At 50.3% G+C, this 19,298-nt stretch overlaps 1 protein-coding gene across 1 annotated transcript in view; it reads right to left on the bottom strand.

The window, feature by feature from the left end:
• Positions 1 to 1,245: 1,245 nt before the first annotated feature.
• SMG5 (SMG5 nonsense mediated mRNA decay factor) overlaps positions 1,246 to 19,298 on the bottom strand; it is a 31,278-nt gene continuing 13,225 nt past the window's right edge. The window contains exons 8-22 of the mRNA XM_064732431.1: positions 18,683 to 18,808; positions 18,206 to 18,274; positions 16,165 to 16,373; positions 15,910 to 16,047; positions 14,050 to 14,751; positions 11,026 to 11,195; positions 10,706 to 10,781; positions 9,740 to 9,915; positions 8,421 to 8,579; positions 8,159 to 8,218; positions 7,212 to 7,371; positions 6,760 to 6,850; positions 6,103 to 6,177; positions 5,673 to 5,811; positions 1,246 to 5,273 (exon numbers count right to left, since the gene is read on the bottom strand). Coding sequence (XP_064588501.1) covers positions 5,190 to 5,273; positions 5,673 to 5,811; positions 6,103 to 6,177; positions 6,760 to 6,850; positions 7,212 to 7,371; positions 8,159 to 8,218; positions 8,421 to 8,579; positions 9,740 to 9,915; positions 10,706 to 10,781; positions 11,026 to 11,195; positions 14,050 to 14,751; positions 15,910 to 16,047; positions 16,165 to 16,373; positions 18,206 to 18,274; positions 18,683 to 18,808 — 2,434 coding nt within the window. The 3' untranslated portion in view covers positions 1,246 to 5,189. The remainder of the gene's footprint in view (positions 5,274 to 5,672; positions 5,812 to 6,102; positions 6,178 to 6,759; positions 6,851 to 7,211; positions 7,372 to 8,158; positions 8,219 to 8,420; positions 8,580 to 9,739; positions 9,916 to 10,705; positions 10,782 to 11,025; positions 11,196 to 14,049; positions 14,752 to 15,909; positions 16,048 to 16,164; positions 16,374 to 18,205; positions 18,275 to 18,682; positions 18,809 to 19,298) is intronic.

A 19,298-nucleotide genomic window follows, 5' to 3' on the forward strand; every position in this document is an offset into this window, starting at 1 on the left:
GAGCAGCCCAAAACCCCCACGTGCCTGTCCAAGGAGCCCGAGGTGCTCTGGGCTCTGCTGCTCTGGTGGCCCCAGGCAAGGGAAGTCACCCCCTGTCCCCAGGGGTGCTGGCAGGAGGCCACAGGGAGGGTTTGGGGTCTCCACACTGGGTGCAGACCCTGGTGCCTCCAAAATAAGCCACGAGGCACAGCAAGCCCAGGCAGGGAGATGCTCAAGGCAGGGGATGACACGTCTGGAGCAGAAGTGGGAAGCTGAGGCACAGGAGGGGAGGGGAACAGGCAGTGAGAAACAACCAGGGGCAGACACAGCAGCTCCTGGGGCTCCTGCAGGATTCAGCTCCACAGGAGCAGCACCAGGAGCTGACCAGAGCTGTGGCCTTTTCCTGCTCCAATTTCACCTCGGTCTGTTCCCATGAAGGGCTGTGGGACAAACCCCCACCCCCAGAGCCCCCCCAGCAGCACCATCCTGCACGGAGCAGCAATGGAGGCTCAGGCCTTGGTACAGGGCTGGCAGCCTCTTGGCACGGCCCTGCCAAGCAGGGAAAAGCATTCCCAGAGTGGGATGGAGCAGTGCCAGTCCCTTTGTGCCAGCTCAGCCCTGGGGCAGGGCAGAGCTCACCCCCAGCCCCTTTCCCTGCTGGGGACTGAGGCTGGATTCCCTTTTAACACCTCTGACCTTCCTGCTGGTGGCAGCCTCCGAAACTTTCTCCAAAGAGAAACCAAAGAGGGAGCGAGAATTATGGCAGCGCTCGATGCTCCCCACCAGGGGAAGCAGAGCAGGAGCTCTGACAGCAATGAATTCAGGGCAGGAATATTCATTTATTTTCTCTCCTTTGGCACCAGGGCATGGTGGGACCCTCACAGCCCAATCTCCAACCTGAAGCCCCCAGCCCACCCTGTCCCAGCACCTTGAATGGACACTGGAAAGTCACACATTTTAAAAATTTATATTTTCCTTGTGTCACATTTCTCCATCCCCTTGCCCCCATTAAAAATGAGCTAGGCCAGGTCCTGGTGCAGGGCCAGGGGTGCTCCTGTGGCAGCAGAGCCCCAAAAGAGGATGAAATCATCTCAAATCACAGAGACAGCAAGGGAAATGCTGTTCCCATCACAGGGCTAAGGAAGGACCCACCTGCACTTCCCTCACTGGAAAGTCTCGTCAGCAAAGCAGATTTGGGTGCATTTACAGATGGAAAATGCACTCAGCTGCTCAGGAAAGGTGGGAATGACCACAGGACACACACAGTACAAACATCTGGTATTTTATTAAGCCAGTTGCTGTGCTCAGACCATGGTCAGACATTTGCTGGGAGCCCCAGCCCCTGTCACCCAGCTGGGCCCCAATCCCCTCAATCCTCCCTGGCTCTGCAAGCCCCTGTGCCACACGAGGGCTGGGGAGAGGTGATTGTCCCTCGCCTCCAACCTGCATCCCCTCCCTGCCAGTGGCCAGGCCAGCAACACAACCCTGTCCCTGCCCACTGCTGCACACCCAGAAGGAAAAGAGCCCAAAATTGAAGATGTGAGACAAAATCCGAGGCATTTGCGGGTGGCCTCAAGCCAAGCAAGGATGGGAGCAGAGGAGCTGCTTGGAACAGCCCATGAAACCATGGAGCAGAAGCCCAACAAGCACCAGTGACTGTGTCCACCATGGCTTGGGGACAGCCCAGCCAGCCTCAGCCACCACAGCCCTGTGTCCTCCCAGCGTGGGGTCACCCCAGGAACCCCGAACCGCTCCACAGGGTGGTAATGAAGAGAAAAACCAAACCCAAGAAACACACCAGAACACAGGAACACTCTTGTTTTTCAGCCCACAAGATGGTTTTTCTGTTTGCTCTCCTTCCCAGCGCAGCAGGCACCACTGGACTGGGTGACAGGGCAAGCCTGGGGTTGGTGCAGGAGGATCCACGGCCAGAGCCTGCAGCCTCCACCCTGCCCGATGCTCTCTGCTGAGGCAGCTCACAGTTCTGGCTTGGACAGGCATGCCCAGGGTGGGGGAGCTCTCAGGGAGCCCCCAGTGCAGCACCACAGCAGCCACAGGCTGCACAGAGCCTTCCACAGCCCAGCATCCCCTCTGCCCCCAGCCCCAGAGCCACTCTGAGCAGCACAACGCGCCAGGGGAGAACCCAGCAGCCCTGGGACAGAGCAGATCTGTGCAAGGAGGAAACTCCAGCTCACCCTGAGGGTTGGGATGGGCAGAGCAGTGCTTTGCTTTCCCCAGGCCAGGGATGATGTGCTGAGCCCCCTCAGAAGGCCAGGCTTGCTGGAGGACACTCCCACACTCTGCAGCCTCCCAGGTTTTCAGCTCCAGCTGTCTCTGACTGGGGATGCAAATCCTAAAACCATTCACCAGCTCCTCAAGCACAGGAGAGTAGCACAGGGACCCTTCAGGTGTCCTTTTTTAGGTGACAATCCCTTCCCATCCAGCCTAGAGTGGAAGGTGCCATGGGGGCAGTCAGGATTCCCCCCTGCAGGTATGCAAAACCTTGGAATATCAAACCAACCCCTCAGGGAGCAGAGCAGTGACTAAGGCAGAGCTGTGAGCAGCCCCTGTTGTTGCCATGTAGCCCCACATGGGCTCACAGCAGCTCCTCTGCCTCTGGTTACAGAAAATGAGTTTATTTGCTTTGTTCTTAACTGGATCTGTGCCCACCAAGGCCTCAGTGAGTCAGCACACAGCTCCTCCTCAGCCTGGCCAGCTGTGGCTCCCAGCTGCCACCCTGCACAGCTGTGGGAGCTGCAAGAACTGAAAACATTTGCCATCAAGTGAAACACTTGCCACCAGCGAGACAGGAATTCCCTCTGGGCTGTTGCTTTGCCTCTACTGCTCCTCCCTCCCCTCAAGGTCCAGCCAGGACCCAGGGAAAGCTCAGCCTGAAGCTGAAGGCTGCCCCCAGCTCCTCACTGCTCTGACCACAGCCCTGCAAAGCTTCTCTTCAGCAGCCACAAGGGTGACACTGAGGCTCTCAGGGCAAACACACCAAGCTCAGCCCCAGGGACCTCCAGACCCCAGGATCAGGGGGGTTTCTTCAGCAGAGCACATCAACCCTGTGCCCCCACCAGACAAGGAGGGCTTCACCCAACAACAGTCCCACAAGGAGATTCCCTTCTTTTTCCACCCCATTGAACAGAAACAATGAGCTCCACAAACAAATGACTTCAAATAAAACCACTGGAGGGGAAGAGTGACTGGGAGCTTCACAACCCATCTCAGATCTCCAAGAATCCCCAAGGTGTGCCAGTCTCTGCCCTGCTGTCCTGCACATGGCCTTCTCTTGGCTTATCCAAGCAAAGCACTGTGAGTTTCAGGAGAAGATCCTGCAGGGAAAGCCCTGTCCCTCCAGCTGGACCAGGCAGGTTGGCATTTCCCTCTGCTGTGCTGTAAAGGAGCTGGAACTGGAATAGAAATGAATCCTCTGGTACTTGTGCTGGTATTTTTAGTTTTTACCTGAAAACAAGAACAGCCTGCCCCTGCAGTACAACACACCATGCTCAGAGCCTGCACAGAGTGGAGGATGTGACTCAGCTTCTCATGTTTTGCTCTCTGGCTGTAGCAGTTTCTGGCTGGCCCATGTGAGAACACAGACAGATAGAAGACTCCAGTGGTTTGTACTTGCATAGCTGCTGCTGGTTCATGTGGATGGAGACACCTCTTTGTGGGCACACAGAGGCAAGAAAAGGGAGCAGGAAGAGACTGCCCAGCCCCTCTCCTGCTGCCCTGGGAGCAACCTGCAGCTTCACATGCGAGTGGCAGCGTGTCAGACACAGGCTGAGTGAGATGCTGCCAGGATGGAGCTCTGCAGGATCCCTCCCAGCTCTTCCAGCACCTTTCCAGGTAGCATCAGCCCTCCTGTCTGGGATGCCAAAAGCAGGGAGCAGTCTGTGAATCTCCTGCACAGCCTCTGCCAGCCCAGAGGGATGTGAGAAAAGAGGACACAGCTCTGTCACCATCTCTAGCACAGCATTGCAGCAGTGGTGCATTGAACAACCAGCAGAAGATAATGGCTTTGAGATTCTCCTTCCTCCTCCACAGCCTATTGAAAGATTTAGTGGGGAAAAAAAAAGGGAAAAAAAAAGAAAAGATGAAAAAGAGGCTTTGGGTCCTTTGGAGACATCTGCTCCATCCCAGTGTTGCAGTGCTCAAGCCAAGCATTTGAGCCTTAATGGTGCATAAATCCCACCCGGCTCTTCTCTCTCTCTTTCAGCAGTTCTGCCAGATTCCTCCTTTTCTCCAAGGTCTAATGCATAGTGGGAGAAGCTGGGGATGGAGGCAGAGTCCTGTGGGCTCCCTGGAGCAGCGTGGTGGAGCTTGTGTTGCTCATGAAGTGTGCAGCTCCCAGGGAGAGTGGAGTGCAACGTGGGGCTGCTCCCTCCTCACAGGCCAACATCCCTTTGCACTGAGCCTGCTCCATGGGGGCCTGGGAAAGGAAATAAATATGCTTGTTCTAAGAAAAAAAAAAAATTATATTAAGAGCTTCTTCCCCCTTTTAAATAGAGTGTTTCCTTTTCTTTCTGATGTTGGAAGAGTATCCAAAACCCCAAAGGAACTCTTCTTTTTTCTTTTTTTGTTTAATATTATTCATATATATAAAAACTAAAAATTAAAAGGAAAAAAACCCTTGAAAAATAATTAATTCAAAAGGAGGAGATGGGGGGGGGGGGAGAAATCCTATCCACTTTCCTGTCCCCAGATTGCCAAACAAGAGCAAAACACTCTTTGGATCTTCTTCCCCACGGCGGAGGGCTCCGTTTCTGCTGCACTGGTTTGGTTTTGCTGAAGTGAAGTCCATGCTTTGAACCACCAGCCTGCTCCTGCTGGCCAAGCAAGCTTTGGGAGGAAGGAGGGGGATGAAGGACTGCCTGTCTCTCGCCCATCTCTGCCCACTGGGAGAAGGGCAGAGCTCTGCCCCGGCCGTTCCCATTCCGAGGGGCCTCTCTCAGAGCAGCTGGCTCCATCAGAGCTGTACAGCCTGTCTGCTCAGGATGCAGGTGGAGGGTGTCAGTGTGCGTGCCCACTTTGGATTTTTGTTTTTTTTTTTTTAATTCATTTGGGTAGGTATTTTTGTTGCTGTTGCTGCTGCTGCTGCTTCTTCGTGTCTTAAGTGTCGCCCAGATTGTTGTTTCCTTCGTTCAGACGCTGCACGTTGCGAGAGGGGGAGAGAAAGGTTCACCAACCCGATGCCTTTCTGACCATCAGCCCATCTCTTTCCACTGCTTGTAAAACTCCAGAACATTTTTTATCTCTATGCTGGCATTGGCGGCTGCCTGGATGGCAGACTGCAAAGCAAACACAGAAGAACAGGTGGTTAATTTTTAAACACAGAAAAAGGTGGGTAATTTTTAACTTGCCCTGGCAAGGCAGCTGCCATTCCCAGCCTGGGGACTCTCCAGCAGCCTGGCACAGCTGGAAGGCCAAATCCTCCCAATTCTCATTGCTCTGGTACAAGAGGCCTGCAGAGACATGGAATTAAATTCTTTACCTGTCCCAGAATACTCTGTATCACAAAACCAAGAAGCCTTGAGGGAATACAGAATCTCAACATAAAAATTTGGGGAAACCAAACTTTGGGGATCAGCCAAAGTAAAAACATTTTAAAACATCTCTTTCCAATCAATCACATGATATCCTTGCTAGGAAGCAGAATGGCTCAGCTCAGGCAGACAAGAGCTACTGACCTGCATGGGCACTGAGAAGGAGCTGGGGTCCTCCAGCTGGAAGCCTGTGATGATGGTGACCATTCCCGTGGTGTCATCCTCCCCACTGCCCTGGGACACTGTCAGCTGCTTGCAGCTGTCCAGGATTTTATAGAGATTCCTGCCAGAACAGAGAAACAGAGGGGAAGGTCAGCAGGAAGGCCACATCTGCTCAGGACAATAAATGGAAAGCAGAGCTGCTTTCCTGTTGTCATTAAGGACTTTTCTGAGACCTTTCTGAGCACAGAGTGCTTTGTGTAACATGCACAGGTGGCTGTCCTTATCTCCAAGGAATTTCATCATTATTCACATAGAACAAGCTCTGCAATGGGTCCCAGTGCTAACACCTCTCCCCAAAGCCACCTGCCTGCTGTGAGCCCAGCTCAGACATCTTCAGATGCTGAAATCTTACCAGGCATCTAAATCTTGTCTCTTCAATTTATGCCTCTCAAAGCTCTTCCCGACATCTTTCTGGCAACGAATGTACCTGAGGAGAAAGCAGAGTCTCTGAGCTCATATGGAGAGTGTGACACAGGCTGAAGTCAGCAGCTCCTCTGGGTGCTGCAGGGCTTCCCCCAACCCAAATTTAACACCCAAATAAATGTCCATCCTCAGCAAGGAATGCTCTGTGAATCCCTTCCATCCCCTCCCTGCCTCAGCACCATTCCCATATGGTGCCTCTCACACACAGCACCACATGTCTCAAGCCCACCAGCCCTGATAAGGACCCCAGAGATGCAGTTTGTCCTTTCAGCAGTGTTTCTGCAGAGCACCCAGGCACAATTCAGCTCCTCCAGCACTCAGTGCAGTGGTAAAGGTCACTGCTCCAGTTTATACAACAACAGAGATGCAACCCCACCACTGCTCAGAAGCTTCTGCACTTCACAGCTGAGCAGCAGCTACCAGCACATCTGAAGAACCAGCTGCTGCATCTGCTCCTTCCCATTCCTGAACTCTGGCTTTTCCTTGGCCCACTCCTCATTCTGCTCCAAGGGATCCACAGCCTGCTCCCACCCAAAGCCCACCCATTCCAAAAGCAAAGGAAAATCCCACCCTGTCCTGCTCTCACCTGTTTCCCTTTTTAAATTCTGCCTCCAGATACCGAATGCTGTCCCGAGCACCGGCGTTCTCCTTTTTCAGGAAGTCCAGGCCATCGATAACTAACAGGAACAAACACCAAAAACCCAAAACCATCTTGGTTACAGTTCCACTTCTGCAAACTAATCCAGAGGTGTAAAGTACTGCCCATTCCACAGAACACTGCCCAATGCACAGCTCCCACAGGAGAGGCATAGAGGGAACAGGAGCTCTCTCAGCTCTTCTGACACACTCTGTCAAAATCCCAAGCATGGGCCACACACAGAACAGGCCCCAAAAGCAACACATCAAAAGGGTGCTGCAACTGTTCCAAATGAAGTGAAGGAGGAGAGAAAGCCACCACCCAGGCCCCTGGGGCCTGCTCCCAGCACAGAAGGGTCAGGGGGCAGCCACCTGCAGTCTCCTGCTGTGGAGTCCCCATACCTGTTCGAGGGATGATGATGATGAACCTCCCACTTGTGGCCAGCTGCTTGACAAGAGCCAGGTGCTGGCAGAGGGCCTGGGTGTCAGGAACCAGGTAAGGAGACATGGCTGACTGTGCCTTGGGCTGCTGGAGACTGCCCTCCAGCTGAGACACCTCCAGCTGAAAACACACATGCAAAGACACTCGCATCACATTGATGCTGAAACAAATCACCAAACAGGACAAGACTTGCCCTGCAAAGCCCCACCAGGCCCTTCCAAACTCCAAGCATACAGAACAGAGGGCTGGATGCAACACAGGGTCAGCAAGAGAAGAGGATCTCACTCTGCACTGCCCAGTGCAGCCCCACCTTGAGTACTGGGAACAGTTTGGGGCACCTTGATGTAAGAGGGGCACTGAAATATTAGAGAGTGTCCAGAGTGGGACAACCAGGATGGTGAAAGGCCTCAGGTGGCTGAGGTCACTCAGTTTGCTCAGCTTGGGGCAGAGAAGGCTGAGGGTGACCACTCCATCACAGCCTACACCTTCCTCAAGGGGTCAGCAAGCAGGAGGTGCTGCCTTCCTCTCTCCAGTGAGTAGCAATGGGATGGAGGAAATGGTACATTTCATTTCCAGCTTCATTGCTGCATCAGGGCAAGTTCAGGCTGAACATTTAGGAACAAGCTCCTCAGGAAAGTGGCTGTCACACCAAGCCTGCCAGAACTCAAGGAGTGCCTGAACTACACTCGTGGGCATTCAGTTTAAAGTCTCATGTGAGGAGCAGGGAATTGGGACTCCTGATCCTTATGGGATCCCTTCCAACCTGAGATACTCTACAGTTCAATCTATGCAGAATGGAGTTACTGCCTCTGTGTGGGACAGGAGCAGAGTTCCCCCTTCCCTTCCCTGGTTGTGACATTCCAGCCACTACCCTGCTGGTTTTCAGGCTGGAACTGGAGTCTCCTACCTGCAGCCGAAGCTGAGCCATGTCTCTCATGAGCCTGTTCCGTCGAGCTTCCTCTGCAGCCTAGTTACAAAACCAAACTTCCATATCAGTTAGCAGGAAACACACAGCTGACACTAATATACACTTCCAGAGTGAAAAGTGGAACTGCTTTAAGGAACAGAACTTTCATCTCCCCCCAAAGATCTGTGATTATAGTTACAACCTAACAGTAACCTACAGGAAACAGAGAATACAGAGGATTCATTCACCTCTACCAACTCACCATGTGAAACTGAGCCTGGGCCTGGTGCAACAAGTTGTCTTGCTCAGACTGTGCTATGCTGATGAAGATGCCAAGCTCTGAGTTGAACTGCAGGATGCTGCCTTGCAGGTGGGTGATGAAGTGGCCGAAGCTCCGGATGCAGCAGATGCGCACGACAGACTGCAAGGAAGAACAGCAGTGAGCAGCCACCACAGGCAGGGTGAGCCTGAGGCAGTGCCCACCTGCAGCTCACACTTATGAAAAAGGCAGGAACTGATATTAAATTCCCAGTTCTGATAGATGTCTGTGATCTCTGAGACTGCAGGAAAGGCTGCAGCTGGCCAGAAGGTTCAGGGGTGCCAGTGTCGCAGACATCCTTTATGGAAAATCCTTTCCTTGGGATTTTTCCTCCTGAGAAGCTGAGAGGCCTCAGGAACAAAATGTAAACAATGGTTATCTGCTGCTGTGGAATGCAACAGGTGCATCTGGGATTGGTCTCATGTGGTTGTTTCTAATTAATGGCCAATCACAGTCAGCTGGCTTGGACACAGGGCCTGAGCCACAAACCTTTGTTATGACTCCATTCTATTCTTAGCCAGCCTTCTGATGAGACCTTTTCTTCTATTCTTTTAGTATAGTTTTAATGTAATATATATCATAATAAATCAAGCCTTCTGAAACATGGAGTCAGATCCTCATCTCTTCCCTCATTCTCAGACCCCTGGGAACACCGTAACAGTGAATTCCCCCATGGACACACAGCCCTTCCAAAACTGCTGCAAGGTGAATTGTAGCTGTGATATTTTCTGAAAAATCCTTTCCTTAGGATTTTTTCAGCTGAGAGGCCTCAGGAACAAAATGGAAACAATGGTTATCTGCTGCTGTGGAATGCAACAGGGGCATCTGTGATTGGTCTCATGAGGTTGCTTCTAATTAATGGCCAATCACAGTCAGCTGGCTCAAACTCTGTCTGAGACACAAACCTTTGTTATTGATTCCTTCTTTTTCTATTCTTAGCCAGCTTTCTGATGAAATCCTTTCTTCTATTCTTTTAGTATAGTTTTAATATAATATATATATAATAAAATAATAAATCAGCCTTCTGAAACATGGAGTCAGATCCTCATCTCTTCCCTCATCCTCAGACCCCTGTGAACACGGTCACAGTGCCAGCGAGTCTGGGGCTTCCTCAACCCAAGAAAATCTCAGGAAACATCAGCAGCACCCTGCCACACCTGCTCTATAAACCTCTGCTCAAGCCTTCAGTGCCAGGAAAAGGAACCACATAACACAACAATCCAGGCTGTATCTGGTTTTTTCCAGGATTTAGCCCAACTGACCTCCTCGAGTGCAGAGAAGATGGGCCGGTCCTGCTCGAAGTTGAACCTCTTGTGTGCATTTTTCAGAGGGGGGAGATTGCGCAGGGCCACGTCCTCAGGGAGCAGCAGGTTGGCCTTCAGGTCTGGCAGCTCAGCATCACTCAGCATGTCCTTGACTTCATCACACAGGGCCAGCCCTGGACAGGAAGGACAGAAGGAGAGCAGAACTGGTGAGGGGGCTAAGAGGGGAACTGCTTTAAGGCACATGATCTGTAATGGTTGGGGCAGAGGTGTTAATGAAACACGATCTGTGAGCATCTGCTTAAGGAGGAACCACCAGCCCACCCACAATATAAAGAGTTAAATCTCCCAAACAATCTGCCAGGGGACTCTGGGAAATCTCCTGTTTGGAGGGACAGCTTTCCCACCTATTGATGAGCAGCCCTGTTTAAACTCGGCTGCTCATGAACCATTGGGAACTTCAGGCTCAGCCCTGAAGAGGCACTGAGCACATCATGAGCAGCTGGAGCTCTGGAACTATTTTCCAGGATTACCACGGTAAAATCACAGCCTTACTCCTGCTACTGGCAGTGAATTTCACTCCTGCTGGCCACACATGGATTCTCACATGCTGGTGCCAGTGTTTCAGTATGCTGCCAGCCACATTCTTGCATTAATACAGCATTTTTGTGTGTGATTTTTGGGGTTGTCCCGTCAGGGCCAGGAGTTGAACTCAATCCTGGAGTGAGGTGAGGGGTCTCTTCCAACTCAGGATGTTCTATGATTATATGATTCTGAAGACCATGGGACAGTATTTAACTGGAATGGTGGTTAAACAAATAAAAACAACACATGCATGCTTTATTTCCTATTGTGCTTATAAAAGCTGCTACTAGGAAATCTCCCTCCCTGGGCTCTCACACACCCTGGGAATCACTGATGACTAGGCTTGGTGAAACATGACATTGCCACTTCCTTCTCCAGTACCTGATTCCTGCAGGTCTGCAGCAGAAGGCAGAAGGTTCAGGAGCACAGACAGCCTGTTCCACAGGCTCTGAGAGCTCTGCAGGAACAGAACACAAAAGGCCATAGAAAATATCATGATGTATACAACAACTAGGCAGCTTGGGCCTTCCAGCACCTCACAACCCCCGGAATACTTTATGAAGAGTAAAATTCACCATCCTCCTTAGGCCCAGATTAGCTTAATTCAGCTGTGGGGGACATAACATCACCCTCTGCCCAGGACTGCAACCAGCCCAGGGAAGCTGCCACAACCTTGTAGAGAGCCCTGACACCATCCCCACCTGAGCACACATAATGATGAGGTCTGTGTTTGTCCTCAGCCAGTCCAGGAACACCTTGACAGTAAGCAGCAGCCCTTCATTGGTCACAATCTCCAACTTCTCCTGAAGGGATCGCTCATTTCTGCAGGATTTGTTACTTGAAATGCTTTCTTCAGAGTCAGACACATCATCTGGAAAACAAAGGCAAGCACAAGATGGCAGCTGTTAAATCCCCTGGATGTCAAGTCAGAACAGCACTGGGCTGGTAATAATTGAGTTGAAATAGCAGATGCCTCCACACATCCTCACAAAACCAGTCCCTGGCCCTTGTGCTGTTACTGGAGTGCATCACCCCTGCATTTCCTTCTCCTTGGGATAAGGGGGTTAAAATCTCCCTGTGAGGGTCTGACCAATGCCTAAGCTCTGCAGCAGCCTCCAGGCTGACAGAGTGGGGCAGTGCCAGGGCCCAGAGCAGTTCCTGCAGGGAGCAGAGCCCTGAGGCCAACATGCTCCCAGCCTGGAGCCAGGCAAGAGCAGGAAATGGCAGGGCTGTCCTGTGAGTCAGAGAATTTTAAATATTGAACATATTCTTCACTCTTCTAACTCTCCAGAGGTGAGGATCTCAAAGCCATTGCCAGTGGAATCACAAGTGACACAAATGAGCTGAGATCAAGGTGGGAATCATCCACATTTTGCTACAGATCCTCATTTCCAGTCTACCATTGCTTCCCATCAGCACAGCTGTGGGCATCCCATAAACCCTCAGAGTCACAAGAAAGGAAATTATTTATTCAGAACCCACCACTGACAGTGTTACACCCTAAAAAAGCAGTTTGGACACAGCACACATGAGGAGAGCTCAAAGCTAAAAAGTTCACACTGAACTCATTCCATCTCTCATTTTCTACACCTGTAAAGGCATTGTGGCCACACAACAGCACGAAAACCACTGAGGAAAAGGGTTAAACAGACCAAAGCCCATTTGTTTCTTCCCCCATCTCTTTCATGTGGCCATGGAGCAGTGCCAGGAGCCAGTCAACACTAACATGATCTAATACTGTGCCTTCAAATGCTGGCCCAGGCAAAGCCTGGATGTTGCCAGTGCTGTAGGCCAGCTGGATTTGGCAGCAGAATGTTTCCTTGCTCCAGGGAAGCTGGGAGGAATGGAAAACAAGACTGAACAGGCCCATGTAGTTCTATGTGAAACACAAACAATTCCCTGTAGTTTATCAGATCTCCCTTTCCAGCTGTTTTTGCCCAGAACATCACTGAGTTGTGTAAGTTGAGTGGAAATGGAGACATGGCAGCTCCACCTGCTGCACATCTCCCAGGGGTTCAGCATGCACAGTCAGTGAGGCACATCTGGGGGGTGACAGAGACACCCTCAGCTCCTCTCACATGCACCTGGGTCACATCTTCCACACTAACTTCTACATGAGCATTGGGCTGATCATCTGTCATCTCATGGACAACCTCCTGTCCCCCATCTGCCCTGTCACCAGAAGCAACACTAAGTGTGTGATTAGATATTTCACAAAGGGAAAATGGAAGAGGCAATTTTTAATACCTGCTGGAATCATCCTCTGGAACCAAAATGGCTTCACTATAGCAAATCATACCTGAAAAATTCATTGGCTTTCTACAATGGGGTTACAGCAGTGGAGGATGAGGGAAGAGCAACTCACCTCACCCACCTGGGTTTGTGCAGAGCATTTGCCACTGTCCTGTACAAGATCTTTGTCTCTTAACTGGACAGACATGGATTTGATGGATAAATCACTTAGTGAGCAAAGACTTGGCAGGATAGTCATGGGTAAAGAGCTGCAGCCAACAGCTCCATGTCCAAGTGGAGAGCAGTGACAAGGAGCATCCTCAGGGCTTGGGACCAACATGTTTTAACATCTCTGCTGGTGTCACAAATTGAGATCAAGTGCACCCTCAGCCAGCTTGCTGACAACAGAGGTGTGTGGTGGGGTCACACGTTGGAGGGAAGGGATGGCACCAGAGGAACCTGGACAGGCTGGAGAGCTGGGTCTGTGCCAAGCCCAGAGGGAACAGCAAGGGCAAGGAGAAATGTTGTACCTGCATTGGGGCACCCCAAAACACAAACAGGCTGGGGGAGAACAGATGGAGAGCAGCCCTGGGAAGGATTTGGGGGGATGGGCTGACAAGAAGCTCAGCACATTGGGAGCCCAGAAAGCCAACACTGCCCTGGGCTCATCCCCAGCAGCGTGGGCAGCGTGTGAGGGGGGATTCTGCCCCTCTGCTCTGCTGAGACCCTGCCCTGCAGAGCTGCCTCCAGCACAGGGAGGACAAGGAGCTGCTGCAGTGAGCCCAGGGAGGCCACAGAGATGATCTGAGGGCTCTGCAGCTCCTCTGCTCTGGAACAGGCTGGGAGAGCTGGGGGTGCTCAGCTTAGAGAAGGCTCCAGGGAGACCTCAGAGCCCCTTCCAGGGCCTAAAGAGACTCCAAGAGAGCTGGGGAGGGACTTTGACAAGGTCCTGTGTAGGACAAGGGGGAATGGCTTTAAACTGAAGAAAGGCAAATTTAGATGTGGTATTAGGAAGAAATTGCTCCCTGTGAGGGTGGTGAAGCTCTGACACAGGTTGCCAAGAGAAGCTGTGGCTGCCCCATTCCTGAAGTGTTTAAGGCCAGGTTGGATGCAGTCTGGAGGAGCCTAGTGAAAGAGAGATGAAATGACATGGGCTTTCAAATTTCAAGTCCCTTCCAAACAAACTAGCCTGTGGGCCTGTGATTATCACAGCTGCTCAGCATTTAGTGTGCAGAACAATGGTAGTTCTGGTAATCCTGTCTGGCCACAGGTGATTCCTTTGCTCAGTGCACATATTCCTGCATGCTGGGCAGTAAAAGTAAAGCTTCTGTGTCAGGAAAAGTCCAACCCAAGGCCTGCCCACTACCTGGCCAACCTGCTCCTCCAGACCTATCCAAAGGAGAGAGCTTGCACCATGAGAAATGGTAAATTTAGCAAACAGACTGCTATATTTTGCAGCTTTCTACACGTAATTGCAATAACAAGGCCCTCACCTTGCTCTGCCAAGCTGGGCTTCTCCAGATCTCCATTGACACATGGCTTGCTCTCCATGCCATCCTTCAAGGCAGGTGCTTCACTGCTGGGTTTCAGGAGGATGTTGCTGAAGGTGGGAGCCAAGCGAAAGCAGCGTTTGGTCTGGAACAGCTGGGTGGACATGGCCTGCAGATTACTGGCTATGCTTGCATCATTAGTGCTCAGGGAAGCTGGCCCATTGACTGCTGGATCCACAGCTTCACTTTTAGAGATGCTTGGGCTCTTGGAGTCCCCCAGGCCACTGCTATCCACACAGTTTTTTAAGGCCTCTTTGGGCCCACTTTTGCCTTGGCTGCTTCCTTCCTCACCCGGTTCATCCTCCATGTCCTCCAAGTCAGACCGAGACTCTTGGCTGTTCATGTCGGAGTCTGTCTCCACATCAAAAGCAGCTTCTGCTTCCTCATCACTCTTCTCTGAGCCACTCTCTGAGCCATCACTGCCCTTGATGGAGCTCTGGCTGGAGTCAGAGTCAAAGCCCTCACTCAGGTCGCTCTCATCCACCTTCTGGGCGTGCCGGCGGCGGCGCAGGCAGGACAGACGAGAATATTTCTTGCTTTTCTTGCAATCATTTTTCCTCTGCTCCTCACTGGGCTGATGATTGGCCAGCTCAGCTTCAGCTTCCTTCTCAATTGAGTTCACAGGCTCCCGTGGCTCCTGCTCATCTGCATTTACAGGGAGAATAAAAGGTACAGTCACAGTGTGTCCCACAGGCTGCTGCTGGCCAGCCCTGGGTCCAGGGCTGCAAACATCAGCCATCACCTCCATCAGTGTCTTCCACTGCAGAATAGGCAACCCCAGAAGAAAGATTCACTTTCTAAAAGCACCTGGGAAGTCAGAATTCCTACTGCCCAAGCTGGCAGTACTATATAGAATATATATAATACTCTCTCTATATATAGTACTATATGTAATATATATAATACTCTCTATATAGTACTATATATTATATATATAACACTCTATATATAGTACTATATATAATATATATAATACTCTATATATATAGTACTATATATAATATATATAATATTCTGCTAGCAGGCAGCCTCAGTGCTCAAGGCTGCTAAACCAGAATAGAACACAGCTGAATTCTAACTCTCCTCCCCAACTTTCTACTGTCAAAGAGCTGAGTGACCCACAGAGCAGGGCAGGGACATGTGCTCTGTAACTACACTGACCTGACCAATCCCTTTCCTGACCAACATGCATGGAGCTTTTCTAGCAGCCCTGAATCACTGTGACAGCTTCCAAACCTGCAGAGGAGGGGTCATTCCTTGCTGCTTTTACCAGAAACTCCCTCACCCTGCATTCAGTGAGGTATTGCCAATGGACTGTTGGCAGGGGAAAGGTTTAGCAGTTTCAGTCACTGCTCAATAAAACCCCCTTGCCTGAGCAGAACTGAGGTATGCTGAGAGGGCCTGTCTCCTTCAGCCCCACTCTGCCCCTTCTGCCTCCCTCAGCCTGGGTGTTTTACCCAAGATCATCTCCTCAGTAAACAGCCAGTAAACAACAGCACAGACAGAGAATAAAATCTCAGATTGGGATAAACGATGATGAACGAGCTGCCAAGAGACACAGAAAGTAATCTCCTTGTAAAGAAAGTAACATGTCCATCCTGCAGTGATTCAGATACTCAGAAAGAGCATCCAACTGGAGACAACTCAGCACATCAACCACCTTTGGGGATTCCAGACCAGAAATTAAAAATCAATACACCTCAGTACACACTACAAAACCCATGCCCATGGGAGAAAGGGGAAAGACAGCCCTGTAGGCAGGCAGCCTGGGAGACCCAGGTGCTGCCATCTCTGTTCTCTTACCTGTGCCATCACTCTGAAAGGCTGGGACAGGATTTTCCCCTTCCTCTAGCTCAGCCTGGAGGCGAATATTGACGTGATTGATCAGGTGAGAGAAGAGAGCCAGCGTGAAGGCAATGGCTGCACTGTACTGCTTGGAACCTGCAAGCACACAGCACAGTGGGATGGAGGAGGTGAGCACTACACCAGCTCAGACAGCATCCCCAGGCTGTGCTGCTGGATGCTCACCAGGAAATTCCCAAACAAAGCACTGCTCACCTGCCCTCTTGAGGCTGTGAACGCTCATAAGGCAGATGATGACCATGCGAAAGATCAGGAGGTCAGGAAGGAAGGAGTAGCCACTCTCATACTCTTCTTCATCTTCACTAGTTGAGCTCAGGTTAGGAGGAGAGGGCAGGTAGAACAAGCACAGGTTGAAATCCTCCAGCACAGACTGGCAGAGAGATGTCAGCTCAGAATCCAAAGAGCTTAAAAAGAGTGAAAAATAAATAAGACTGCTCCTGGCATGTCTGCCCAGAAACTGAACCAAAACTGGCAGTTAGGCTGTCCTTCAGCACTAGGCAGGATGAAGCACCAGGGAAGTAAGTGACATTAATCAGATTATGTTTTCCTCTTTAAAGCTGCTTAACTAAAGACAAACAATACCTAGAGAGGGTCACCAAAAACCAGATTAATTTTCCCCTGGGAGCTCAGCAGTGGCCATTAAGATACACAAAGCACTTAAATGTTAAAGGGAGCAAAAGTGCTAGGTGAACTGCTCAGTGAAAAGTATCACACTGCTGCACACACAGGACTCAGTTTTTCCTCCTCTCATATCTCTCCTGCAGCCCAGAATATTCCAAAATCCTCCAGAGCTATTCAGTCCTTCAAAGGAAGCATCCATGAGATCAATCCAATGGGCTGTGGGAGCCTCCCAGTTACAAAACAGACGTGGCTTGTGAAATTTCCAGCAAAGCCTTTTCAGGGGAAAGTGTGCTTGGGAAATTAAAGTAATTCCCAAATTTCTTATGTTCTAAATACATGTTGAGTGGATATTAGAGGACTCTTGTAGTTCCACCTCAGTGTAAGGCAGTATTGGAAAGCCAATCCCACACTGGGCTGCATGAACAAGGGCAGAGCCAGCAGGTTGAGGATGTGTTCTCCTCTCCATCCAGCACTCACAAGGTGGCCTCTGGAGCACTGTATCCAGTCTTTGGGTCCACAGGACAAATAAAAACACCAAACAAAAACACACTGACAAACTGGATTTAGTCCAGCAGAGGAAGAGAGAACATGATGTAAGAGAAGAGGCAAAGAGAATTGAGTTTGTTCAGCCTGAAAGACAGAAGGCATGGAGGGGTTGTCTTCTGTTTTCAGATGCCACACAGGTGATTACAGAGGATGGAATAAGGCTCTCCTTAGTGGTGCACAGCAAAAAGAAGAGAAATTATGGGTACACTACAGAAAAGAAAAATGAGATCAGATGCAAGGAGAAAAAAATTCTATGCTAAAGGTGGTCAAACACTGGGAAGGGGACCAGAAAGGTGTGGGATTTTTGTCCTTGGATTCAATCAAAACTCAGTGTGATGAAACTCTGAGCAAGCTCATCAACTTCACATCTGCATCTACTTTCACAGTGAACACTACTTTGGGGAAGTACCAGAGCCCCAAAAAGTCCCCTTCAATCTAAACCATTCAACAATGAATTTAACTACAGCTTGTATTTAAGCCCTTTAAAACACCTCTTCTGTTTCAAGAGGTTTATTTAAAATCACCTGAAAACCTCCCAGCAGAGACAGAGAAAATCCAATAAAAAAATCAAAACGCCCAAAATCACACAGCTATACAAAGCTTCCCATTTATTCCAACACAACCAGGTTTTGGTGTTTCTTTGAACAAGGTGTTTGGTTACAGACTTCCAAGTGCAGTGAACAGCCTCACACAAGTGTGGACAGCAACTCTCTGCTGTCCCATCAGCCTGAACACAGGGCTTGCCAGAAAAAAGCATCTGCTGAGTGCAGGGGGTAAGCAAACACCAAAGCACAGCACAGAGACAGCTGCAAGGCCCAGGAGCTCAGCATGCACTCAGGCTGGCTTGATTTAGATTTAGACAAGTCACCAAGGATTTAACCCTTTGGTATTTCAGCCTCCCCTGGAAACACAGTCTTCATGCTCCATGTATGGACAGGGCAAAATCTCAGGCTTTTTGGCAGAAAGCCTCAGCACAGGCACTGTTATCCTACAGGAAACCATCCCTTCCAATTCTGAGTGCCTGCTCCTGTCAGTTGTCAATAGAAGACACAATTTACCATAACCTTACCTGCTCTTTGGCTGCAAAAGACTCTGCAGGTACATGAAGCTCACCAGCAACCTCTTAATGTCTTTTCCTCTAAAAAGATGGAGGAGAAAACACTGTAAATCAGGTGCCCTATCACAGATAGGGCTGGGCTGACAGAGCTCTGTTAACAGGTAAATCAACTGAAAAGTCCATTCTGATGAAATTGGAGAGAAAGAAGACAGTTTATACACTGCCAACTTTCACCACTATGCCCCAACCCTCATGAACAGTCCCCAACTCCAGGGAAGAGTGAGAAAAATCCCTAAATGCAAACTCTACACCTGGCCAGCATTTAGCTTTGCTCCTGAAACTATGACTCAAGACAGCAAGATTGGGATCTAGAGTGGGGCTTTCAAAATTTGGGAACAATCACCGTGCTGAAATGGCCCATCTACCAGCTCCACTTCCCACAAAGACATTACTCTCAGCGTGCACCTCTCCTTTTCCTTCCCTTCTTACCTTTTCTTGCTTGGAGACAACTTCCTGGTCTCACATTTCTTCAGCTGATGGTACATCTTGGCTGCTTTGTCATAGAGCCGCTTCAGGTTCCCATAGGCACCCTCAAAGGACACTTCAGACTGGATGCTAAAGCACCAAAACAGGACACAGCCAAAGTTATCTCTCCACAAGGCTGCTCACACTTTAGGGCTTTAACTCACTAGCAAGTTATTCAGGCATTGAGGGATGAGCACAGGCAGCCAGTGCTGCTTTCTGGACATGCTGGGCACCTAAATTCCCTCCAATGGCTGCAAACTGCACTTGAGCTGCCTCACAGCCTCCACCTGCCCTGCTTACACATATTCTCCAATCAGTGCCTTCAAGCCAGGAATTCTACCCTGCTCATACCATAGGGTGCCTCCCTCAGCACCTCCAACCCACTCCCAGCCTGGAGAAAGCCCTCCAGGTGCAGCCCTGCACAGGTGATTAGTAACCAGCACAGTGGTTTGGTTTGGTTTGGTTTGGTTTGGTTTGGTTTGGTTTGGTTTGGTTTGGTTTGGTTTGACCAAGGCTCACTCTCATTAGTCCCACTCAAGGACAAACCAAACTCATCTCTTTCCCCTCCCCTAAAATTCAT

This window comes from Zonotrichia leucophrys, chromosome 25, assembly GCF_028769735.1.
Source record: "Zonotrichia leucophrys gambelii isolate GWCS_2022_RI chromosome 25, RI_Zleu_2.0, whole genome shotgun sequence".
Classification (NCBI taxonomy): domain Eukaryota; kingdom Metazoa; phylum Chordata; class Aves; order Passeriformes; family Passerellidae; genus Zonotrichia; species Zonotrichia leucophrys.